The sequence below is a fragment of the Poromitra crassiceps genome (assembly GCF_964638095.1).
Source record: "Poromitra crassiceps genome assembly, chromosome: 29".
Classification (NCBI taxonomy): Eukaryota; Metazoa; Chordata; class Actinopteri; order Beryciformes; family Melamphaidae; genus Poromitra; species Poromitra crassiceps.
Window position 1 is genome coordinate 14,008,214 of NC_139641.1, and position 26,667 is coordinate 14,034,880.

At 44.3% G+C, this 26,667-nt stretch overlaps 2 protein-coding genes across 2 annotated transcripts; both read left to right on the top strand.

Moving 5' to 3' along the window:
- Positions 1 to 771: 771 nt before the first annotated feature.
- LOC310800073 (G patch domain-containing protein 3-like) lies at positions 772 to 8,546 on the top strand (the record flags this gene model as incomplete). Its single annotated transcript, XM_083662658.1, has 9 exons — positions 772 to 912; positions 1,202 to 1,315; positions 2,744 to 2,789; positions 3,474 to 3,928; positions 4,576 to 4,750; positions 5,201 to 5,260; positions 6,862 to 6,983; positions 7,466 to 7,593; positions 8,363 to 8,546. The coding sequence occupies 9 exons, from the start codon at positions 772 to 774 to the stop codon at positions 8,544 to 8,546; spliced, it is 1,425 nt and encodes a 474-aa protein (XP_083518784.1).
- A 12,870-nt stretch (positions 8,547 to 21,416) lies between these two features.
- On the top strand, positions 21,417 to 25,931 carry pigv (phosphatidylinositol glycan anchor biosynthesis, class V). Its single transcript, XM_083662694.1, has 3 exons — positions 21,417 to 21,658; positions 23,669 to 24,835; positions 25,386 to 25,931. The coding sequence occupies exons 1-3, from the start codon at positions 21,590 to 21,592 to the stop codon at positions 25,683 to 25,685; spliced, it is 1,536 nt and encodes a 511-aa protein (XP_083518820.1). The 5' UTR covers positions 21,417 to 21,589; the 3' UTR covers positions 25,686 to 25,931.
- The last annotated feature ends 736 nt before the right edge of the window (positions 25,932 to 26,667 follow it).

Here is a 26,667-nt window from a genome sequence, read left to right on the forward strand (position 1 = left end):
TCCGCACAGCGTCCAGCAGTTTATCTTCATCGCCCGCAGTTAGGTGCTGCTTCACCACAGCTCTCAGCTTCTGGACTTTAGACATTTTAATTTTCACACAGTGACAGGAACTTTTCCTCCTGAACTTTACTGACAAACTTCCTTCAAAGCTCCAATAGCTTCACAGCTAACGTTAGCTTCCCAGCTAAACCATTCATCTGAGTCCAGTGAGTCTTCTTCCTCTGATCAACGGAGCCCTGGTTCCACTTCATATATTCCTGATAATATCGTCCGCACATACGAGTCTTCTGTTTGTAAATTAAACTTCTTAAAGTATTATAAACGGGAAATAGGCTAGTATGCTACTGCTAGTGCTAACGTTACTCTTTGTTGTTACAAGAACGTTTGCATGATGGCCGCTTCCACACGACACCCAGTGCTCACGTGATCTGACGCACGCTTGGCACGTCGTTCCAATGACGTAGGACGATACCAAAGAACTTTTATGGAAAGAAATGACAGCTCCATATTGCCCCATTGCAACATCAGCGCCCAGCAGCCTATAATAAAAATATAATATATATAATATAAAAATACCTAATGAAAAGGACCCGAGGTTCAACTCCCGTTGAGTTACTGTTTAGAGAGGCTGATTATAGGGGCCAGCGCTACCGCAGCTGACCACTGTGAGGCGCATTCTGTTTCCAAAAATGGCCGGCGTGTCGACTCTTTCCTTCCACGCTCTTTGACGATACTACAGCTACAGCTCACAGCTCACAGAAACAAACAATCATGGCGGACTCCGTACCACTTGTGTATCTCGCAATTAGCAACATTCCTGTCGCCTTTCGTTCAGCGGACCTCAGAAATTACTTCAGCCAGTTGATAGAAAGCGGTGGGTTCCAGTGTTTCCACTACCGACACCGACCAGAGGTTCTCGAAGAGGAGGGAGGAGGAGGAGGAGGAGGAGGAGGAGGAGGAGGAGGAGGAGGAGGAGGAGGAGGAGGAGGAGGAGGAGGAGGAGGAGGAGGAGGAGGAGGAGGAGGAGGAGGAGGAGGAGGAGGAGGAGGAGGAGGAGGAGGAGGGCTCAAAGCAGGAGTCCGACGAGCCGACACACGGAGGAGCTGGAGGACCTGGTGGCCCGTCGGATGAGAGCACGGTGGACAGCTCGATCTCCTCCTCGGAGAAAAACACAAAACAAGACTATTCCTCCTCGTCGAAGCCACGCGTGAAATCCTGTTGCTGTATAGTCTCAGTCCACGATGCCAAGGAAGCGGACAGATTGATCAAGATGTACTCAGGGAACCAGTGGATTGACTCGAAAGGAAGCTGGCTGGCGAGACCACCAGTGCTGTAGTGGTAAAAAAAAAGGTGGGTAAACTATACTTTTGACTCGAGGCAGCTTTCTCACGCGGCACCGGCAGTGTTATAACGGCGGATAAATAAGCTTCCGTGACCGATATACAAGACAAAATATGAGAGTATATATTACAACTTAATCTGAATCATATAGCCCTATAAGGTATATCAGGGGGTTCCCCCACATTTCTGAGTAGCCAGCCAGATAGAAAAAGTAGCTGGCTATGGGATGGGCCTTGCCCCTCAAGGGGGGTCCGGGGGGATTCTCCCCCGGAAGATTTTTTTTTTAACATTTTAAAGTAAAATTCATCAACCTGGTGCATTTGAGAGCAAAATGAACTACACACATCTCTAATGTGTTGTGACTTTACAAATAATTAGGCCTAAACAATCAATATAAAATGTATTTAATGAACATTTGTTGAATTTCTCCAGGTATGAAAAGTTAAATTATACAGTAGGTAGCCTACTTTAAAGGACCTTGTATGAACCTAGTATATACAGTTTGAAGAGTAATATAGTTCTCTCTCTCACACACACTGTACCTGTGATTGTCAGCTTCAGCTTTATAGCTAAAAGTATGTAGACAGATTGAATCTGTGATTCTTGAATACCAATATATAATTCAAACTGTCCACAAACACATTGGGCAAGGATAGGTAGACAACATACTGTACATGGAAATAAAAGTGGTTCTGCCACTCTGGCCACTAAATTTTAGTCAGCCAATATTTATTTATACAGATCTCGGCACAACAAACACCAGTATGTTTCTCGATAGTTTTCAACATGGTCGTATTATATTGGCTTTATACAGTAGCACCTGGACTATTCAAGTCGACTCGCACGCACCTAATGTTACAAACTTTACTTGATCAGAGGGAAATCAATCATGTTTCTTACACCAGTGATTCACTCTTCAGTTGTAAAACGGTGAGCCTATATGATTTTCCCCACTCCGGACACACATTTTTAACCAACCTTACCTATGTTCAGCTCTCCAAATGCGCATTGCGCATCGCTGGCACAATGGCACCGTTAAGTTGTTTGAAGGGAGCGCTGTCTGGGCAGGCAAGCACAGCTCGATAAAGGCACCAACGTGACCGGGGCCGTGTACCTTTCCCGCGGAGCGCTCCACAAAAATAGGCTACGGTTCACGGAGATCCTGGTCAGTGCCATGCCCATGAGTAATCTTTTTTCTTTTCTTTTGGTGTGTGACGTGCTTGGCGTGGTCTCCGCATCAACGGAGTTTACGCGAACGTGTTAAAACTCGTGCAATAATAAGTGTGCATAAACGATTTAATCATGTGAGTAAACGATCTTAAAAGGTGCCTAAACGCTGCAGAGCATTGAAAAAGGTACGTAAACGCCGTTTACGTGCGTTTAGCCACCACTACAGCCCTGGGCGAGATGCTGTGTTATCAAGAGAGTCAAAGTTTCATATGACACAGGTTAGTTAGTAGACGTCGGGTCAACCAACCTTGTGTTTGTTTGGCCCGTATGTTTCTGTTGTGCAATTCACTGAGGCCATTTACACCTGGCGCTAACATGCGTTTTCTGTGATCAGATTGCAATCAGATTGTATTTGATCACTTCAGCCTGATTCCATTTACACCTGGCGTTAACATGCATTTCCTGCAATCTGATTGCAATCTGATTGCAGAAATGGTTGTCCTCTCAATCCGCATAAAGTTGCTGTATCCAGATTGAGAGGACACATTGCATTTACACTTGTGTTCAATGTGTACACAATGCATCCCTGACCACCTCCTGAGGTGGTTTGGCCGATCAGATTGCAATCCTTCTTCAATGTGTTTTGGGGGTGTTTACACCTGGCATTTCAAGTGATAAAACACAATCTGATTGCAATCTGATCACAGAAAACGCATGTTAGCGCCAGGTGTAAATGGCCTCATTACCCACCCTATATGAGTTGTTGTCTGAGGATGTTGGGTTGAAGAAAAGTACATTATTAGATCAGTCTCTCTGCTTAGTGGTTGTCTCAAGGGTTGTTGTTTTTAAGTTGATCAGTGTTTTCCACGTCGATATTATGTTTGTCACCTTACATCTTTTGTCTTTTTTTAATGTTAATATTAACATAAAGCACTTTGTAACTCTTGTTATTATGTTTTCAGATGAGGAGTGCTTCCCCTATAAGACAAAGTGTGAGCAGCGGCACCACGTGTCCTTAACAGAACGTTTCACAGAGGCTGACCTACGAGGCTTATGTGAGTTAAACCCACCCTCCCTGATGCACAATGGGAACGTGGGCACACCGGTGAAAGTATTCCTGCAGCTCATCCAGTCGTGCCGTCTGCCTCCGCGTCTCATCCGCAAGTTGGGCCTCACTTTCCCCAAGACCAGCTCCAACCGCCGCTATGGCAATGTGCCTTTCCAGTACTACTGTGCCCACACAGTACCAGCCACAGAAGAGAATATCTTCACAGCTGCTGGACATGAAATATCAGGGCCAGGTGGTGTGGCTGCTTCATCTTCAGGAGCCAAGCAGCAGCTATGTGACCACCGAGAAACAACAGACGACACCGATGACCCGGAAGAGGAGGAGGATGTGCAGTCAAATGCAAATGATGTGGGTTTTATATCTGTTTGCACGTTATAATAATAATAATAATAAACATGTGTTTTCTATAGCGCAGTGATACTCAACTGGCGCCCCCCACATGCGGCCACGGGCCTTTTTATTTATTTATTTTTATTTATTTATTTTATTATTTTTGTTATTTTTTACAGTGCACCTGAATGCAACATGCAAGATACCCGCTGAATAAGTGTCCAAATGTTCATGTAATTCTGGCCAATACTCCACTTCTGATATAGCATTTCAGTCTGGAATATGGAATATCTTTCAATAATCTATGATTTATCTGCTAAATTGTCAAATACCGCCGTCTGCTCGCTACCCAGGCACTTATGTATGTAGCCTACTTAACCTAAGTAACTATCCGGTGTGCACAACATTGTCAGATTAAACTCCGTCTGACACCTACAATCCGCTACAGAAAAATGTATATTGATTGTTTATTAACTTGGCCCCTGGCCTTCTATCATTTCACGAAAGTGGCCCCCGGGCAAAGCAAGTTCAGTATCCCTGGCTGCTATAGCGCCTTTCAAGGACTCAAAGACGCTGACGTTATTAGTGATAGGATGTCTAGGAGGCTGTGGTATTTTGCTGGAAGAATTGCTATCATCATTTGTTCTTCTCCTCCTCGGGTGCAGGATGATGACCGATGTGAGGAGTGGGAGCGCCATGAAGCTTTGCACGAGGACGTAACGAGCCAGGAGCGGAGCAAGGAGAGGCTCTATGAAGAGGAGATTAAGCTGAAATGGGAAAAGGGTGGTTCAGGCCTGGTGTTCTACACTGATGCCCAGTACTGGCAGGAGGAAGAAGGAGGTATACAGACACTTCACACACACACTAACATTAACATAACGGTTGTAAAATAAAAAGAAAAAAATACCATTTGCACATTATTATGCCAACAAATGCTTTTCTATGATCTACACAAAGTGCTATATTCAGTTAAAATGGAAATTAAATTCTACAAACTTATCAAACGTATGTACAGGATACAGGAATACGCTGAGTTTATTTAATTGTTCTTGGATCAAGACATAACTCAATTGTTCCCAACTTCAGTCCTCTGGACAAAGAGTAACGCTGGTTTTCTGTCCTATTAGGTGGTTATTGGTTAACTGCGTTCACCTGACGTCCCAGATCTAAAATCAAAGAAAACCAGTAATACTCTGGGTTTAGAAGACCAGGGTTGAATACCACTGCCATACATGAATTATGTTTACTTGATGAAATATTGATGATGTCTCTTTACTCCCCTTTCTTTAGATTTTGATGAACAAACAGCAGACGACTGGGATGTTGACATGAGCGTTTATTATGACAAAGGTAATTAAAATGCACTATTATTCAACTGTCATTCCCTCGATTGACAAATGGAACCAAACAGAAAATGCACAAAGTGTTAGGGTGTTTTCACTACCTACCTCATTTGGTGATCCGACCAAGCACATTTTTGATTCAACAGCTGCCATAGCCAGCTGCATTGTGGGTAATCGGGCTGAGGACGAGCATTTTATGGTTAAAAACAACATCTTAATTCTTCACATGCTGTTTTGTTGGCTGGAGAAACTGTGGATTATTCTTTGGGGATTTTTATTTGCACGATTGCTTTCTTATGCGATAAGATTGTCTGATTGCAGCATCTTTTTAAGTTATTATTTTATTCTTGACAGCGGTCATATTCTCCATGATAGTAGCCTACTTTAGGCAGAAGTTGCAAAGGTTTTAGTTTTATTTTTACCAAATGGCCGCGTGTTAATGACACATATTAGGCTACATTCAGACCAAACGCGTTTTTGGAGCTGCCAGCGTCTTTCTGCAATTAATTCTCTATGTAAGGACGCGCTAGACGTGCTCCTCTTTTAATGAACGCACCTGGCGTTTCAGCGCTGGTGGCATCTGTTGTTTTTGGAGGAGCGCTGTGGGCGTTTTTGAGCTGAAAAAAGTTGAACATTGAGGAAAAGCGCCCTGATCGTCTTTTTCACTCTTCCTACTTTTTCTCCTCCTGAGGGATTTTTAACCTCTGCTGCTGCCAGAATTAGCAATAATCTGGCTTTCATGTTGACAGTGAACAACATCAAACAGACAAAACCAGCTGGCTACCATCCGTGTGGTCGTTGTGTTCTGATCTGTACTGCACGCCACTACAGGGGAAAACAAACAGAGCACAAAAAAAACGCTCTGTGCGCTGTGTTTTGTGCACAATGGAAGCGCTCTCCACATGATTTTCATAGCGTTCTGACTGAAAAAAGCACTTTGGGTGTGAACGCCGCCTTAGCCCGACTCTTGCGTCTCAAGTTGCGATCATTGATTGACAGGTGATAGAAGCATGCTTGACACGGGGAAATGTCGTGCGGGACCTTGAGAATACGGAGCGAGTTGAATGACAGACATCGGTTCAGATTTGGGGATTCAGACAGAGGGCTGTTCACATGCACATTCTGGTTCACTGCTGTGGTTGGCACGTGCCGTCTCCCTTCCTCCGTCTGTCCGTCTGTCTTGTCTGTCTGTCTGTCTGTCTGTCTCTCTCTCTCTCTCTCACACACACACACACACACACACACACACACAGACACACTCTGTCACCATCACCCAATGGCAAATACGCACACCGGTCTCGACCATAGACTGTATATAAAAGGGAGTAGGCTAAAGCACGCGCGCACAGTCACATTCTTATCATTTCAGCTGTCAAAACAAAATCTCTGGGAAGTGGGAATTTTTCATTTTCTCCCGGCCAATCCAGGACGGTTGGCAGCGTTATGTGGTCCGCTTGCTTTTGACCCGGTGTGAAACTGAACCAAAACCAGCTGAAAAACTCAACAATGTTGCATTTGGTGCAAATCAGGAACCAGGCTGGTCTGAGAATGCTCCTTAATTGTTCATGTGGAGTCAGATTGCCTTGAACTCAGATCTTCCTCCCACAGATGGAGGAGACATGGATTCCCGCGACTACGTCCGCATGCGCTATGAAAAGAGGCTGAGGGACGGCCTTGAAGATCGGTCAGGACACAGCCAGACGATCGGCAGCTTTGAGAAGTTCACTAAGGTAAGGAGGTCTCCACAACAGTTGATTTGACTCCAATCTGTGTATGGAGCCTATAGAGACACTGCGTAACACGTCATCATTCAGAAGCCACGCCCAAGACGGGGGGAAACAGAAACCCCCTCTCCAATCCTGGCGTTCTCCTATGTCGCGTGCATGGTTGCGTGTTGCACAAAAAGATTGTATATACGGAAGATGAACACTCCAACTTACTTCCTTGACAGCTAGATCCACATTTTTCTTCTCGTCAATTCCCAATGGCTTCCTTGTTTTGCTCAGGAGTACAAAAAAACTTGAACTGGCGATTTTTTACATTTGTTGTCTGCGCGGCCCCACCACACAACAGCTTTTAGCTCTGTTTAATTCAAGAAAAATGACGCTGGTGTGTGGAAATGAACAGAGCTTTTCCCCCGTGATGGGCGTGGCCTATTTCATGCAGTGTCTCTATACTAGACATGTTTTCAACATCTCTTCTCTTGGGTTAGGGCTTTGGCCGGCGTGTGATGGAGATGCAGGGCTGGAAGGACGGTGAAGGGCTGGGGAACAGTCAGGCTGGGATCCCAGACGCCCTTGAGAATGACGGACAACATCCCAAGTGCAAAAGGGGCTTTGGGTGAGTAAAAACTAAGTAAATACAGACTTGACAAAACAGAACTAATGATGTCCTGTCACAAATCCACTGTTTCTAAATTCCCGTGTCATGAAATTTAATGACTTGTTCTATTATAAGATAATGCAAATAATGTTTAAAGCAAAATCAAAGTCACTCCCATTCTCTGTGCAAAAGTTATTTTCTATACGGGACAGCAAGTACGATCTAAGAGGTGTGTGCAAGATTAATGTGCAAAAAGCTAAAAAAGAGATTAAAAGGAGATGTTAGTTAGTTAGTTTAACTAACTAACATCTCCTTTTAATCTCTTTTTTTGATGTGTTTGATGTGTTTCCACTGTTGGGGTGAAACTTTGGAATGATGCACATATAAATTTGAAGATGTGTAATTCGCTTTTGGTTTAAAAAAAAAAGAAGGTTTCTGAAGCTATTTTTGAGCGTTATAAGTGTGAATAAATGTTTCTGATGCTGTTAAAAAAATAAATTGTGTTGTAAACATTGACTGTTGCAAATTACTTTTCTGTTGTTTTTTCTTTCATTTTGGAGGAGAGCTTAACTGAGTAGAAATGAGGTCAGGCATAATATAAGCATTTTGCTTCTGCCTGAGCCTGTTCAGTCTCTGGTTGTTTTGACTTTGTTTTGTGATTATGTTATTTATAATGACTGAATAAAAAATGACATTACATACCAACACGCTATATGAGCGCTGAGAGGACATGGTCATTTCAGAATGCGTTCATGATGCTAATGAGCATTCCTGTGTTTTTGTGCAGGTATCATGGAGAGAAGTTGAACTCCGGCCCTGTAAAGAAGGCCAGACCAGGCTTTCATATAACCACAGTGTTCGATCAACCCAAAGACATAGATCGAGGCGATACCTTACTGAGACGCCAACCAAACACCAGTATGAAGTACAGAGGCTGGCAGCCAGGTGGCACCATTGGACCACGAAGATGACTTTTTGTAAACCTTTTTCCTGTTTCATTTTAGTTATTTATACACCACTCTGCTCTATTAAAACATGGTTGTCAAACGTTTCGTTCCAGTTGTCCTGACTTTGTCATTTTACGTTTTTACTGTTCTCCTTAACTCATTGAGTGCCATGGACGAACATGTTTGTCATTTCGTTTAGTAACGTAGAGTGCCAAGGACGAACATGTTCGTCAATTGCGTTTTTTGACGGGGGGATGTCGATCTAAGCCTCTTACATCGCCTCTTACAATATGGGAGCTATTGAATGTGTCTAACCTATTTTACAGAACCCTTAGGTGGCGACAGTGCCCTCCCGATTAGACAAAGGCCAGGAGAAAAGAGAAGAAGTCATGAGGAAACGGAAATCGCATCGATATGCTTGAAGCATAACGTTAGCTGTGCCTGTGAACAGCAGTCATCTGCTGCCACAATTGAGCCCCATCCGTGTCCGCTGCGATAGTCCATCCATATGATTTAGTTGCCGACACGGCGACACCAGCGTCTTTCTGAAAAGTTACATTATTCTCAGCTGGGAGCTGGGGACACGCTGTAAAAAAGCGGGGGGATGCAGGCAGCGGACTTTTCAGTGCAGATCAAACTCAGAGCAAACGCAGCAGAGACACTCCTCCCACCACGGAGGAGGAGGAGGAGGGGGGTGGGGCACGCAGGGCACTACAGCATACAACCATTGACAGTACACACACACCCAGGCAGCAGCAGGCTCGATGCATAGAGAGCAAACAAGCTAGAATAGGCTATCTGATGCCCACCAGCAGTAAATCAAGACCAGCAAGAAGGTGTAGGGTCTGCGCACGCAGGGGCCAAACTAAAACATATTATTTGGCCAAACAAAATTCCTTTGTTTTCACTCTTTTATTGAAGGAAATTATTTTTGAGGTGTCATTATATCAGAAAATATTAGCTTCAGAGTCAATGATGTGCTTGAAATGTTTAATTTCACAAAAGGCTCATTATCTCAGCTTCTAGAAAAAAATTGCTGTTTTTGGCTAAATCAAGCTATCTTCTCCGGCTCATAACTAAAGAACGGAAAATGGGATCAATAAACTTTTTTTTGCAGATGATAGAAAAGAGTCTCCTCGTTCTTTGTGCGTGTTCGGTGTTTACATAGTAATATCACACAATATTCTGTGGGCCTCGAGAAATTACTGAAAACGCTCTGAAACTCTGGCACTGGGAGCGTCCGTTCTCCAAAAGTGGCTGGCACTCAATGAGTTAATTTTATGCTCACTCACTTTATAACATATTTGTTAGTTAAACGGAAACGACCCATGAAGTCGATTAACTCGCTTTTTTGTCAAAAAAGAAAACAGGAACAGAGCTGCTAGTTCACTTTTACCGTCAGCCAACAAACGTCACGGTGTGGATTCTTCTTCTTCTGATAGCTTTCCGCCAGACTAGATGCCTTACGGCAGATTGCTGCCTCTCACTGGTTGGAAATATTACTGTTTATGGTGTTTCTAATTCCACAGAAGTACTCCTGTGGCAGCGATGAATTCAAGGACTGCTTTCACAGTCCTTGCCTGATTCTCAGTGGGATTCAGCAGGCTCTTCATTGATACAGTCTTTGTGCCCAGGCTTAATACAGCAGCATACAGCCTTTCTCTTTCTTGTGTGTAACAGTTACATTCCATGAGTACATGTTTCACAGTTTGTTGTTTTTTGCATGTCGCACAAGTCCCATGCCAGTCCACAGTGCCCCAGTCTCAATCTAGTCATCACAACTGTGTGTCTTCTCTCACTCCCTAAATAACAATGCTCTTTTCTTACACTATTTTGTATATCGAAGTCACGACGGTGTGGATGTTGATGTAGCCACCCGGAAGTTGATTTGGCTGATTTCTTCTTCTTCTTTGCGTTTTTTGGCAGATTGCAATCCAATTGTAAAGGAGCATACCGCCACCTACTGTACCGGAGTATGCAATACAGGATCACATTTTTCCTACGTCAGTCGGTAACACTTTACAATACTGTAACACAAAAAATGGGTAGTTATTGAGGAACTAGTCAGGAACTAATCATTAGTTCATGAATAGTTAATAGGTAGTTCCTTAATGGTAGTTACTTAAGAACTGACCATTAGTTACCATGTTAACGAACAAGTAATGATTACCTACTTCCTTAAAAAAATATTTTATTTTTATTTTATTTTTCTACATCAACGTAGCCCTACTGTGCGTAGGCAGCAGTTTTGTTGTGTTCTCACCAGGTTCTCACTGCGCCCCTCCCCCATCACCTCTGTTGTGTATGTGGCCTAACTACACAACTAGACATTAATCAAAAGACTTGAGAAGGGCTCTCAGTTTAACGATGTTTTAATGGTCGATACTCAGGGTGAACAGGCAGAGAGAGATCCATCCGCGCCTCATTGCGCATACAACAGGATGTTACTACACAACATAAAGTAGTCCCTTATTATGTAGGCTAGACACTACACTCCTCCCTCCTTATTTTAACAGTGCATCAACCCCCCTTTTTTTTTACATAGAACACCTCACAGTTTTCCTTAGTGAGTCAACAAATTATCACATTAACAAGGCCGCCTTTTTTTTTTTTTTAAGTTTAGTTTAAGGCCCGTTTAGATGTCAAGTCTCTAGGGAGGTTTCCTTTCCCTCACCGGATAACGTCTGTCCTGAAACATTTGCTTTGGGGAACGAGTCTCTACATGTACATCAAGTGGGTCGTCAACATTGATGACAGGCACATCTGTAGATGAGACTGGTGTGGCCACACCAGGAGTGCTTGGTTCTGCGTCAGGCGAGTCCGGGCAGGGTGCCGTCGGTGCGGTCATGCTTTACACCTGATCGAGCATCCGGGATTTGGTCCACATGACGTCTCCACACCCATCTCCCACCTCCACCCTATACATAAGCGGCCCGTCTATGGTGGAGATTGTACCTGGCTGCCACTTGTTGTCAGTCCGGTAATCCCGTGCAAGAACTGACTGTCCGACACTGAAGCTCCGTGTTGACTTGCCATTCACGTGTTTGAACTGTCTGTTCTCCACATCACGTCGCACATCTGGTTTGAGAAGATCCATGTGGGACCTCAGGTTCCTGTTTAGAAACATCATTGCTGGAGTTTGATTAGTGGTTGCATGTACTGCATTACGATAGGCAAGGAGGAAGTTGTCTATCTTGTGTTGTATTGGTCGTTTTTCATCGTTAATTGCTTTAATGGCCTTCTTGAATGTCTGCACAAATCTTTCCGCCAAGCCATTTGTGGATGGATGGTAGGGGGCAGATGTAAAGTGCTTAATTCCATTGCTCTTCACAAAATTTTTGAACTCTTCCGATACAAATTGTCGTCCATTATCTGTGCAGATTTGTTCTGGTATGCCATTCCTGGCAAACATGGTCTTCAGGACTGTAATGGTCTTTTCAGATGTAGTCGTTTTCACCTTGATGACCTCCGGCCATTTGGAGTGTGCATCGACGGCGATTAGAAACATTGCGTCCATGAATGGTCCCGCAAAGTCAATGTGCACTCGTTGCCATGCAGATGAGGGCCACTCCCATGGATGAAGCGGGGCTTGCGGTGGTGCATTCTGGATCCTTTGACATCCAGAGCAGGTTTTGGTCAAGTCCTCAATCTGTTTATCGATTCCAGGCCACCACACATAGGCACGTGCCAGACTTTTCATCTTCACAGTACCCAGGTGCCCTTTGTGCAGTTCTTCCAGCACTCTGGTGCGTAGCGTGGGAGGAATCACTACTCGTGAACCACACATTAGTGTTCCCCGACACACTGACAGCTGCTCCCTTCTTGCTGAGAAAGCTGGAAACAGCCTGTCACCATATGCAGGCCATCCCTTTATCGTGAGATCATACACTTTTGACAACATGGGGTCATTGCGTGTTTCTCTTTCAATGAGGCTGTTTGTCACTGGTAGTTGTTCAACTATTGCTGCGTGAAACACCTCTGCTGAATCCATCTTTGTTGTTATCTCTGCAGTCGGCAGTGGTAAGCGTGACAAACCATCTGCGTTGCCATGCTGCTTGGTCCCCTTGTGTTCAATGACATACATGTGACCTCCTAAGAAAAGAGACCACCGCTGCAGCCTTTGTGCTGACATCACTGGAACACCTTTTCTTGGGTTGAAGATTGACACAAGAGGCTGGTGGTCAGTTAACAATGTGAATTTTTGACCATATAGATAGTGATTGAATTTCTTGACCCCCCACACGAGGCTTAGGGCCTCTCTGTCAGTCTGTGCATAGTTGCGTTCAGCTGGAGCCAGTGTTCGTGAGGCGAAAGCTATTGGTCTTTCTGAGCCCTCTGGAAATTTGTGTGATAACACCGCTCCAATTCCATGGGGTGAGGCTTCACATGCCAATCGGATCGGTAAAGATGGGTCAAAGTGTGTGAGCACTTCTTCTGAAGTTATGAGCCTTTTACTTTCTTGAAATGCTGTCTCGCAGCTCTCCGTCCACTCCCATTCTGTCCCTGTCCTTTGCAGCTCATGTAGTGGGTGAAGGACTGTTGACAGGTTAGGCAAGAACTTGTGGTAATAGTTCACCAATCCAAGATATGCCTTCAACTGAGGCACATTTTCAGGTGGTGGTGCCTTAAGCCAGAGGTTCTCAAATGTTTTTCAGCCAAGGACCCCTTAAAAGATAGAAAATATACCGGGGACCCCCTCATTCTGATTTGTGATTTTGGGCTAAGCTTAATTGTTTCCACGGTAACGTGCTTGACTTTTAATTTGATAGGTTTGTTATTAGAATGTAATCCATGAACCATTTTAGATTTAAAGCATAAACTATTTTCGTTGAACTATGAAGATTTTGCAAAAAAATATATATCTATATTTTTTTTTTATTACATTACATTTACATTACGTCATTTAGCAGACGCTTTTGTTTTGTCCAAAGCGACTTGCAATATCACAATTTGTCAACAGTAGGGGCTACAGAAAACCACTATGCAACACAATCAATGACAGCCAAGATATTTTGATAGACTAGCACCACGTAGGAAGTAGTTTGAGAAGGAATAAGTAACAAGTAGCATTTTTTTTTTTTTTTACCTGAAAACTTTTCACGGACCCCCTGGCAAAGTGCCACGGACCCCTGGGGGTCCGCGGACCCCCATTTGAGAACCACTGCCTTAAGCACTGCGTCTATCTTGTCTTGAGACATGTGTAAGCCATCTTTGTTGATCACATCTCCACAGTATGAGATTTTGTTTTTAAAGAACTCACATTTCTGTTGGTTAGCTCTGAGCCCATATTCTCGCAACCTGGTGAGCACTTGTTCAAGGTTAGAAAGATGTTCGTTGTCATCTTTGCCAGTGACAATGATGTCATCGAGGTAACACTGAGTCCCTGGAATCCCCTGCAGGACCTGGTCCATTGCTCTTTGCCAGATTGCAGGAGCTGACGCTATTCCAAACACTAACCTGTTCTACTGGTAAAGTCCTTGGTGTGTATTTATCATCAGGTATTTCTTAGATGCTTCATCCATTTCCATTTGGAGATAAGCCTGAGCCAGATCGATTTTTGTGAAGCGTTCCCCTCCTGACAGGGAAGCAAAGATGTCCTCAATGCGAGGTAGAGGGTACTGTACTGTGTGGAGAACTGGGTTGACAGTCACTTTAAAGTCTCCACATATGCGCACCTTGTTGGGTTTTCCTGCTTTTGTGCTGGAGGTTTTCTTCATCACTGGGACGATGGGTGTGGCCCATTCACTCCAATCCACCTTTGACAGGACCCCCATCTGCTCCAGATTTTTCAGTTCGGCTTCTACTATGGGACCAATTGCATACCATTGCACTGGCCTGGCTTTGTGAAATTTTGGACGTGCATCTTTTCAAGTATAATATTTGCCTTTATGCCCTTAAGTGTTCCTATTCCTTTCATGAACACTTCCTCAGCACTAGCAAGTATTTTTGACAGTCTCTCAGGTCTGGCCTCGCCATCCTCCTTTGTTGACACAAACAGCTTCTTGATGGTGTGCCAATCCAAGTGGATTTTTCTGAGCCACTCACGCCCCAGCAACGGTGGTCCTCCATTTTTCAGCACATAGAGGTTCAATTGCTTTGTTTCGTCTTTCTACGTCACCGTCACCTTAATTTTACCTTTGGGACGCACTCTCTGTCCTGTGTAGGTCCTCAGTAGTAGTTTAGTTCTTTTCAGAGGTATGTGTGAAAACAGTTGTTTGTAGTCATGTGCAGAGATCACTGTTAACAAACTGTGTCGCAAGTGATTGTAGAGATATCTCTGTGCACCTGCAGAAAACTGCGAGCCAGCAAGACCACACCTGGTATTTAGACCAGCAGAGTGGCAAGTCTGTGTGCCAAAAAATAAAAATAAAAACACTGCTCCGGGCCCGATACGCGCTTAACTGTGTGCGTTGTCAAGGTGTAGCCTATTTCTTTGCGGAGTGGGGGAGAAAGCAAGCGGGACAGCTGTGCCCAGTCCCTGAGCAGCGGCTCGCGCGATTCTGAACAACACAGAGTGCAAACATGTCTGTGATCCACAGCTGATTTTAGGATGTATCCAACGTTCACATTCCTGTATCTATCTGAATGCAGCAGGCTCGTGTTTGCTGCTATAGCGGAATTATATGAAGACAGTGACATATAATAAAAAAAACAATGAGTTGAAACGTTTATTTCAAGCTCCAGGAATGCAGGAAACTCGGAGAAATATGGACTTGAAAATCCATTTCGGAGTGGGGGGGTTTCTGATTTGGGGGGGTGTCGGAACGGTGGTGTTTCGGAATGGAAGGCGGTCCCCTGAGAACGGACAGCGATTTCGAGAGCGGACATTGAGAGCGGACATTGAAATGAATTATGGTCACCTACCTTCCTTAGCATAGTAATAATAATAATAATAAGTATAATAATTGTAATCTACACAATGTACACAATCTACAAAAACATGCAATAATATAAACGGTGTTGTGTTCACGTTCATAGCTCATATAATATAATGTATCATATCGTTAATTTCAAGCTCAATTCTTACCCAGAGAAAAGGTAGGCTACAGCACTGAAAATGTAACAAGCAATAGTTTTTAAACATCTTTATTTTAAAAGATGAAAAACCCCAGGTGCTTTAGTCCCAAGCTTCAATGCTCCTGGCCAATCCCGGCGCCACAGGGCGTGGTTATTGCTTATCCTATGTGGGGTTAGAAATCACGCGTAAGCTATCTAGCCTTTATATATATCTATGGAGAATCATGCACCAACCGGAATGGGAAGCAGAAAGGCGGGTCTTCCGCTCATTAGTCCAATCAGATTTTTTTTTAAGGCGGGTCTTCCGCTCATTAGTCCAATCAGAATTTTTTTTCGTGGACACACGTGTCGTGATTGGTCGAATTTTGTCGAACTTCCTTCCAGTCTGAAGGTTTGACGTGTTGACGTGTTGAAGCGGCCATCATGCAAACGTTCTTGTAACAACACAGAGTAACGTTAGCACTAGCAGTAGCATACTAGCCTATTTCCCGTTTATAATACTTTTAGAAGTTTAATTTACAAACAGAAGACTCGTATGTGCGGACGATATTATCACGAATATATGAAGTGGAACCAGGGCTCCGTTGATCAGAGGAAGAAGACTCAGACTGGACTCAGATGAATGGTTTAGCTGTGAAGCTAACGTTAGCTGTGAAGCTATTGGAGCTTTGAAGGAAGTTTGTCAGTAAAGTTCAGGAGGAAAAGTTCCTGTCACTGTGTGAAAATTAAAATGTCTAAAGTCCAGAAGCTGAGAGCTGTGGTGAAGCAGCACCTAACTGCGGGTGATGAAGATAAACTGCTGGACGCTGTGCGGTTACACAGAGAAGCCTTGCCTCCAGACCTCCAGCAGCTGTTAGTTCCCGCTGAGCAGCAGGAGTGGAGCCCCAGTCTCGACCAGGAGGACCCAGAGCCCCAACACATTAAAGAGGAACCCCGGACCAGTCAGGAGGGAGAGCAGCTTCAGGAGGGACCAGAGCCTCCAGACATTAAAGAGGAACAGGAGGAACTCTGGATCAGTCAGGAGGGAGAGCAGCTTCAGGAGGGACCAGAGCCCCCAGACATTAAAGAGGAACAGGAGGAACTCTGGATCAGTCAGGAGGGAGAGCAGCTTCAGGAGGGACCAGAGCCCCCAGACATTAAAGAGGAACAGGAGGAACTCTGGATCAGGAGGGAGGGAGAGCAGCTTCAGGAGGGACCAGAGCCCCCAGACATTAAAGAGGAACAGGAGGAACTCTGGATCAGGAGGGAGGGAGAGCAGCTTCAGGAGGGACCAGAGCCCCCAGACATTAAAGAGGAACAGGAGGAACTCTGGATCAGGAGGGAGGGAGAGCAGCTTCAGGAGGGACCAGAGCCCCCAGACATGAAAGAGGAACAGGAGGAACTCTGGATCAGGAGGGAGGGAGAGCAGCTTCAGGAGGGACCAGAGCCCCCAGACATGAAAGAGGAACAGGAGGAACTCTGGATCAGGAGGGAGGGAGAGCAGCTTCAGGAGGACCCAGAGCCCCCAGACATTAAAGAGGAACAGGAGGAACTCTGGATCAGGAGGGAGGGAGAGCAGCTTCAGGAGGGACCAGAGCCCCAAGACATTAAAGAGGAACAGGAGGAACTCTGGATCGGGAGGGAGGGAGAGCAGCTTCAGGAGGGACCAGAGCCCCCAGACATTAAAGAGGAACAGGAGGAACTCTGGATCAGGAGGGAGGGAGAGCAGCTTCAGGAGGGACCAGAGTCCCCAGACATTAAAGAGGAACAGGAGGAACTCTGGATCAGGAGGGAGGGAGAGCAGCTTCAACGGCTGGAGGAGGCTGATATCACCATGTTCCCATTCTCTGTTGTCCCTGTGAAGAGTGAAGAAGAGGAAGAGAAACCTCAGTCCTCACAGCTTCATCAAAGCCAAACTGAAGAGAACAGAGAGGCAGAGCCTGTAGCCACCTGCTCAACTGAGCAGATGAAAACAGAAGCTGATGAAGAGGACTGTGGAGTATCAGAACCAGCCAGGAACTTTATATACTTACATCTAGCTAGTAATTCACAACCAACTAGTGATGACAAGACTTCAGACTCTTCTGAGACTGAAGACAATGATGATGAATGGGTGGAAACTAGTGAACTTCAGTCAGGTTTAGGCTCACAGAAAAACAGTGACATTCCAAGGAAGAAACACTTCAGCTGCTCAGTTTGTGGTAAAAGATTTGCTAATGAAGCACACTTGAAGAGACACATGGTAGTCCACAGAGGAGATAAACAATTTAATTGCTCAGTCTGTGGTAAAGGTTTTGGTCATAAAGCAAACTTAAAGACACACATGATAGTCCACACAGGAGATAAACAATTTAATTGCTCACTCTGTGGTAAAAGTTTTCGTCAGAAAGGACACTTGAAGACACACATGATAGTCCACACAGGAGATAAACAATTTAATTGCTCAGTCTGTGGTAAAATATTTGCTAATGAAGCATACTTGAAGACACACATGGTGGTCCACACAGGAGATAAACAATTTAATTGCTCACTCTGTGGTAAAGGTTTTGGTCGTAAAGGATCCTTGAAGAAACACATGATAGTCCACACAGGTGACAAACAATGTATTTGCTCACTCTGTGGTAAAGGTTTTGGTCGTAAAGGAGGCTTGAAGAAACACATGATAGTCCACACAGGAGATAAACAATTTAATTGCTCACTCTGTGGTAAAAGTTTTAGTCAGAAAGGAAACTTGAAGACACACATGATAGTCCACACAGGAGATAAACAATTTAATTGCTCAGTCTGTGGTAAAGGTTTTAGTCAGAAAGCAAACTTGAAGACACACATGGTAGTCCACACAGGAGATAAACAATTTAATTGCTCAGTCTGTGGTAAAGGTTTTAGTCAGAAAGGATACTTGAAGACACACATGGTAGTCCACACAGGAGATAAACAATTTAATTGCTCAGTCTGTGGTAAAGGTTTTAGTCATAAAGGAAACTTGAAGACACACATGATAGTCCACACAGGAGATAAACAATTTAATTGCTCAGTCTGTGGTAAAGGTTTTAGTCAGAAAGGATACTTGAAGACACACATGGTAGTCCACACAGGAGATAAACAATTGAATTGCTCAGTCTGTGGTAAAGGTTTTTGTCAGAAAGGATACTTGAAGACACACATGGTAGTCCACACAGGAGATAAACAATTTAATTGCTCACTCTGTGGTAAAAGTTTTGGTCATAAAGGATCCTTGAAGACACACATGATAGTCCACACAGGAGATAAACAATTTAATTGCTCAGTCTGTGGTAAAGGTTTTGGTTATAAACACACCTTGAAGTTACACATGATAGTCCACACAGGAGATACACAATTTAATTGCTCAGTCTGTGGTAAAGGTTTTGGTCAGAAAGGAGACTTGAAGACACACATGGTAGTCCACACAGGAGATAAACAATATAATTGCTCAGTCTGTGGTAAAGGTTTTAGTCAGAAAGCAAACTTGAAGACACACATGGTAGTCCACACAGGAGATAAACAATTTAATTGCTCAGTCTGTGGTAAAGGTTTTGGTCAGAAAGGAAACTTGAAGACACACATGGTAGTCCACACAGGAGATAAACAATTTAATTGCTCGTCCGTGGTAAAGGTTTTAGTCATAAAGGATACTTGAAGACACACATGGTAGTCCACACAGGAGATAAACAATTTAATTGTTCACTCTGTGGTAAAAGTTTTGGTCAGAAAGGAAACTTGAAGAGACACATGGTAGTCCACACAGGAGAGTAAACAATTTAATTGCTCAGTCTGTGGTAAAGGTTTTAGTTGTAAAGGAGACTTGAAGAGAGAAACATTTAACTCAGGGTTCCCACGGCCATGGAAAACCTGGAAAAGTCATGGGGTTTCAAAATCTTGTTTTCCAGGCCTGTAAAACTCATGGGATTGTTCAAATCCTTGAAAGTTGATGAAAAGTTGTGACAGTTTGTTGTGTGTAATGAAATTGTTCCAGTAATCTTCCCGTGTATAACCTGCCATGTAATGTAACATAACGGAAACGGCAAATGTATTCTCTGTAGCTATTGACTAACGTAGCTCTAACTTGTATGTCGATTTTAGTGCTTCTTGTATTTTATATTAATATTTTTGTGGAAAATTCCTGTTTTAGTTCAATAGCTTCCATGATGCAGTAAACAGTAAACCAATATAAGGAGAAGCTGTGTCTATTTGTCAATAATAATAATTTCTGGTATTTAAAAACAGTACAAAAGTGTAGGCTACTACTGTATTACTGACTCAATAAATATGGGGGGGGGGGGGGGGGGGACAATGTTTATGTTGAAATAAAAAAAACTTTATGTTCAAATAAATATACCAAGTAGTTATATAAGCTCTCTGGTTGTATTGGTTTGCCACACACACAATTTTAATTTATTTTAGTATTTTAATATATTCAAACAAATATGTTTTGTTTAGAGGGTATATTCGAATATGGTTTTGGGGCTATTTTGACAGCCCTACATCCCACGCTCCAGAATCTCATCTAGCCTGATACGGGCTCTTCTGGGGAGTGCACTAATGCAGACAGGTGGAGCAGAGGAAAGGGGGGGGGCTTTAGGTCCTAACTAAAGGATAGTGTGTCAGACACTATCAACATGCCAAAAGTTAAGAGTTACTACCATCCTGGATGTGTTGTACTTGCTTCATACAGCCTGTAGTCGGGTTCAGGAGCACTGAGGAGGCTGATTTTTGGACAAAATAAATTAAATCTACTTTTTTCCCTACCACCTCCTCCTTTGTTACAGCAGAGTCTACCACAGTAACATAGCCTAACCAAAACCAGCAAGAACAACCATTACCAAACCATTTCATTGTATTCATGCTTTATTGACTCACATCTCTTGCAACCTTGATTCAACACATTAAAATGGTAAAATAAGCTTTGATTCTCATACAGATAATAATTTAAATAAATACCATAATTATCATCAACAAATGTGATAACCAGTATCATTGAACAAAGGCCTACAGGCTTCTTGACTTTTTCTGGAGCATTTGACCCCCCCCCCCCCCCCCCCCCCTCCCCTATCCTTTTCAGGGGAGGCCATGTTTAAATATGCATCAATAAGTAAACAGTTAACAGCTGATTATTTTCTTTTGGCATCATTACAGTCATTTGTGAAAACTCAATTTGTATTATACAATCATTTCTGCAAAGTGCTTTGTGACAATATGCCTCACAAATAGGTTGTAATGTATTTTTATAGTCTTTCTTCAATAAAAGAAAAACAACTTTTTCATTTGGTCGCACAGCACATGATTTGGTCACTCACTCACAACACACACACACACACACACACACACACACACACACACACACACACACACACACACACACACACACAGAGATGATGTCATCGGTGATATCATAATTGGACACACACACACACACACACACACACACACACACACACACACACACACACACACACACACACACACACACACACACACACACACACACACACACACACACACACACACACACACACACACACACACACACACACACACACACACACACACACACAGTAATGAAGTCACGGTAGAACTTTTATTTTGAAATTCCAATTTTGCGTTGCACCGGATGTGGAAAGTGCAGTTCGAACGGAAGCCACGCCTGCCTGCTGCAGGATCAGGATGTAGGACAAAGATTGCACCTGAGCGAAAACAAACGATGCTTGAAGATGGACTGCTAGCGTTAGCAAATGTTAGCATCATCAATGCTCACCGACGCAGTAATGTATGGAATGAAAGTAGGCGCATGTGCACACTGCTGTGTTGATGAATGTAAAGATAATTGAGCTATATATATGTTAGCGCCGGGAAAGATGACGGGTCCAGCAGCAGCAACGACTCTCTCGTAGGGCGTCGGTACAGTGTCGCTCTAACGTTACTTGGATAACTGTGGCAATTCTAGAGCTAATACCGGCCGCTTGTGAGCTACTAGCGTGTGAGCTACTAGCGACAATGTACAGGCCCATCATCACAACCAGTGCTTTACCAAGAAGATCCTCTCAGTCACATCAATGACCATGGATGTCAGAGCAGTTGTGCAGTTCGCCACCATTACCAGGGGTCTCTCGTTAATGTTGCAGGTCAGTTCTTTTGTGGTTGTTGCAAGAATGGTGAAATCAATGTGAAAATCTGGAAAGCAACCTAGATTTCCCTAGACATTTGAATCACCATGTTAGCGCAGTATGGTCAAGCTTTTTCACATCAAGGACCCCTAAGCTGACACAAATTAGACCACAGACTCTTACCCTCAGGCTCTTCTAAATGTCGTGTCAACACTGCAGTTTGAAGAGCCCTCTCATCGACCATAGGCTTTTCGTTAGACAATCTGTGTTGGCCATTAAACTCACCTTATTTCTGCACTTTGAAGTCACAGGTAGGGTCGGTAGTCCAGGCATTTTACGCAAATATCTGGGTCAACCTCACACTAACTGCAACAAAACCAAACTCAACTGATTTTGTATCCTCAATATGTCCTCAATGAAGGAAAAAAAGTGTTAAGGAAATGTATGAAGGGAAAGTTTTGAAAATGACCTAAATATGATGGAAGCCTATGGAAGCCTTTTCTTTTTTTTTTAATGTGCCATAAATCTCATCACTTATATCCTGTATGTGTTTTTTGCTTCAAGGAGGAAAATAATAATAATAATAAATGTTAAAAAATAAATAAAAAAACGTTTTTGGTAGCATCATATGGGTCATTTTCAAAACCTTCCCTTCATACATTTCCTTAACATTTTTTTTCCTTCATTGAGGACATATTGAGGATACAAAATCAGTTGAGTTTGGTTTTGTTGCAATTAGTGTGAGGTCAAGTGACATTTTTACTGGACTACGGGTGGGGCAAACTAATTATATCGGAAGCCTAGTTGCGGAAAAAAGTGAGCCGTTCTTTTTTTAAGACAAAGTTTGACGAGAATCACCGAGTTGCTTGGAAACAGTCCAGACGCATGCGCACTGGCATCATTTTGTCTTGTACATGCATTCTACAATGCATTTAGACAGACCACCACCGCGGCAGCCAGGCTTCCGATATAATTAGTTTGCCCCACCCGACCCTACTCAAAGTGCAGAAATAAGGTGAGTTTAATGCCCAACGCAGATTGTGTAACGAAAATCCTATGGTCGATGAGAGGGCTCTTCCAACTGTAGTGTTGACACGAAATTGAGAAGAGCCTGAGGGTAAACCACAGACCCTCATTTTGAAGATGTTGTGCCCTCGCCCCATCTGATAAGCGTTTAGCTTCTTCCATAAAGTATGAAAACCAGGCCCAAAAGATTATTCCCTTCTTTGCTGGAGGCCCCCTGGAACCCCCTCAAGGACCCCCGGGGGTCCCCAGACCCCACTTTGGAGACCACAGTGCAGTGCATGGTCAAAGTGCAGGAAGGAAATGCATGGCTATTCACCTTATGCAGAAGAGACCTTCTGGCTTGAGACTTAACAGCAAGTCTAAATACAATCGGAAGTTCTGATTGTATTTACACTTCCTGTGACTCATAAACCTACTCAATAATGTGAGTCAAACTAGGTTTGACCGGGTGAGTCAGACTAGTTTGAGCAGGTAAAACAAGCTGGCCTGTTGAACAAGAAGTCATGATACAATGGGTCAAGTGGGGGCGGGGCTGCATAAGGTGAATAGGGTCAAATCTGTTGATGACATTGAGGCCATTTACACCTGGCGTTAACATGTGGTTTCTGCCATCAGATTGCAATCAGATTGTGTTTTTATCACTTCAGCCTGATTCCATTTACACCTGGCGTTAACATGCATTTTCTGCAATCTGATTGCAATCAGATTGCAGAAATGGTTGTCCTCTCAATCCGCATAAAGTTGCTGTATCCAGATTGAGAGGACACATTGCATTTACACTTGTGTTCAATGTGTACACAATGCATCCCTGAACACCTCCGGAGGTGGTTTGGCCGATCAGATTGCCATCCTTCTTCAATGCGTTTTGGGGGTGTTTACACCTGGCATTTCAAGTGATAAAACACAATCTGATTGCAATCTGATCACAGAAAACGCATGTTAGCGTATGTGTACGTCATGTATGGCAGGACTTATTTCATGTAAGCGTCGTCTCCTTTTCAGGCTGTCCTGAACGCCGCCATCCCTGACCATGAAGCCGACGCGTTCAGCCCCCCGCGGACAGAGGAGGGTCTGGACCTGGACTGCGCCGTGGAGTGGCTGCTGGGCGGCCTCTCCCGCTGGGACGCGGAGCACTACCTGTTCATCGCCGAGCGCGGCTACCTGTACGAGCACAACTTCGCCTTCTTCCCCCTGCTGCCCGTGCTGCTGCGGGGCCTGGCCGACACGCTGCTGTGGCCCCTGAGCGGGCGGCTGGCGGTGCGCGGCCGCCTCCTGCTGGCCGTGGCCCTGGGCAACAGCGCCCTCTTCCTGCTGAGCGCGGTGGCCCTGTACGCGCTCGGCCGACTGGTGCTGCGCGACCGCCGGCTGGCGCTGCTGTCCAGCCTGCTCTACTGCCTGACGCCCGCCAACGTGTTCATGACCGCCGGCTACGCCGAGAGCCTGTTCGCCGCGCTCACCTTCGGCGGGCTCTTCCTCCTGGAGAAGGGATTCACCTTCAGGGCCTGCCTGGCCCTCGGCATAGCCACGGCGGCGCGCTCCAACGGACTCGTGAATATAGGATTTCTGCTGTATCTCCCGTCGCTGCACGCCCTCTCCCAGATCCGTGTATATCGTACGACTACGAAAGGTCACAGGAAAGTCTTCCGCTACGCCTGGGTCATCATCCGTCTGCTGTTCACCTCTCTACTAGGAACCGCGATTATCGCCCTTCCCTTCTGTGCGTTCCAGTACTACGGGTATCGGACCTTCTGCACGCCGTCGGTCTCCTTGGAGCGGATCCCCCCCGCTCTCCTGTCGCTGGCCCAAAAGAAGGGCTACCGGGTTCCGGACGAAAACGGCCCGCCGCCCCTCTGGTGCCTGAGGCCCCTCCCCCTGCTCTACTCCCACATCCAGGACGTGTACTGGGACGTGGGCTTCCTGCGCTACTTTCAGCTGAAGCAGATCCCCAACTTCCTGCTGGCTCTGCCCATGGCCACGCTCGGCATCATGGCGGCTTACGCGTACTATCAGGCGAACCCGGGCCTGTGTCTGAGACTCGGGCTTTGGGACACGGGCGCGAATAAGCGGCTGGACAAACCCACGCCTGGACTTTACAACCCCAGAGTGTTTGTGTATGTCGTCCATTCCACGGCGCTCCTGCTGTTTGGAGCGCTGTGCATGCACGTGCAGGTAAGGACGTCCTGTGCTCACATCTGGTCACATCTAGAGACCGATACTGGATTTTTGAGGCCGATGCCGATACCGATATTAGAGAGAGAAAAAATTCCGATATCGATATATCGGCCGATATTCTTATATTAAATATACACATTATATTACACAATGTTTTTGCAATGATCCCTCAAATATCAAACACTTGACAAAGACTTGAGATATGTAATGTAGGGAGGATATTTTACAGCTTATCAAAACTTTATTGTCCAAAATGACATCAATGTAATGAAACAGTATACTTACCTGGGGATTTAATCATTATAAATAACTAGAAATACAAAAACACAAATGGAACAAATATAAAATATACACAACATGTTGTCTATGACTTAAAAAATACAAAATAAAAAAATATCGGCCAACATATCGGCCGATACCGATATGTTCGGGCTCTAGTCACATCATGTCTCGTGGGAAAGTGTCGGCTTATCATCTGCAAATAAATATATACAGGGAACAACTATTGATTTCACTTATTGCCTTTTTCTTTGTCTTCCGTCTGCAGGTTCTGACCAGGTTCATGGCCTCCTCCACCCCGGTCCCCTTCTGGATCAGCGCCCACCTGCTGTTACTCAACGAGCCGCTCCTCCATCGCAGGGCAACGTCGACGGAGCCCAACGTCCAGCTGGGCACACAGCTCTCCTCCAGACACGGATGCCCCCAGCACGCGACCTTTAACCCCATCACAGCACTGCTGCCCCACTGGAGAAGCTGCTCCGCGACCACGCAGTGCATACTGGGATACTTCATCTCCTACTGGCTACTGGGCCTGGCTCTGCATTGCAACTTCCTGCCATGGACTTGACTCGATACATCCCTCTGAGTTCCGATGCAATATTTTCATACAGGGCTGGGCTATATGCCATGATTACAATTATACCAGAATCAAGGTCTTTGCACACACAGTCCGATTGTTTTCGTATGCGTGTTTTTTAATCTGTCATCTGAAAACACAGACGGGTCCCAGCTCGCAAAAATCTATTGACTGATGCGAAAAGCGCAGAAAATCGAACCTCGTCCGAAAACTTAAATGATGGACGTAATTGTCGGACTCGGTGTGTCAACAATTTTTTTTTTTTTTTTTTTCGTGCGTCAATTTCGTACGAAAATACAGACTTGGTGTGCAAAAGCTTTTAATCCACACAAAGGTGTGTTTTTACAATATGCCTTTTTTTATCCAATAAAAAAATCAATAAACGTGACATTGCAATATAATTACAAAGAATTTGTCATGTAAATGCATAAATATATATATTTTAGCTGCACTGAGAATTTTATTGGGATGGGAAGACAAATGCTACCACATTACTGTAATTTCTATTGGAAAATACAAATTGTTATACCATTTAAACTAAGAAAGATATTGTATCATGATGATATTCTGGCTATATCGCCCAGTCCTACCCGCACAAAATACCAATAAAAGCCATTGTACATTTTTCTAACACTTGAGATTTAACGCATCTTCAATGTAAATGCTAATTTATTGATGCAATAGCCAATGCATTTGATTTGTAGCCTGGTAAACCAGCCGGTCAACAGGCTATTTGATTTGCACATCTTAGTAAAACATTTACAATTGTTTGAGAACAAACTCAAATGTAAAAAACCATACCTGAAATTTCGGTGATGACTGTGTTGGTAAATCTTAGGAGGGTGGTAAAGCTTTGGTTGTATGATTGTACTAGAACAGTGGTTCCCAAACGGGTACGTGGAGGTAGCCTACTTATAGGGAGGGGGTACTTGAGACAAAGGGGAAAATGCAAAACTGTAAGAATAAATCATGA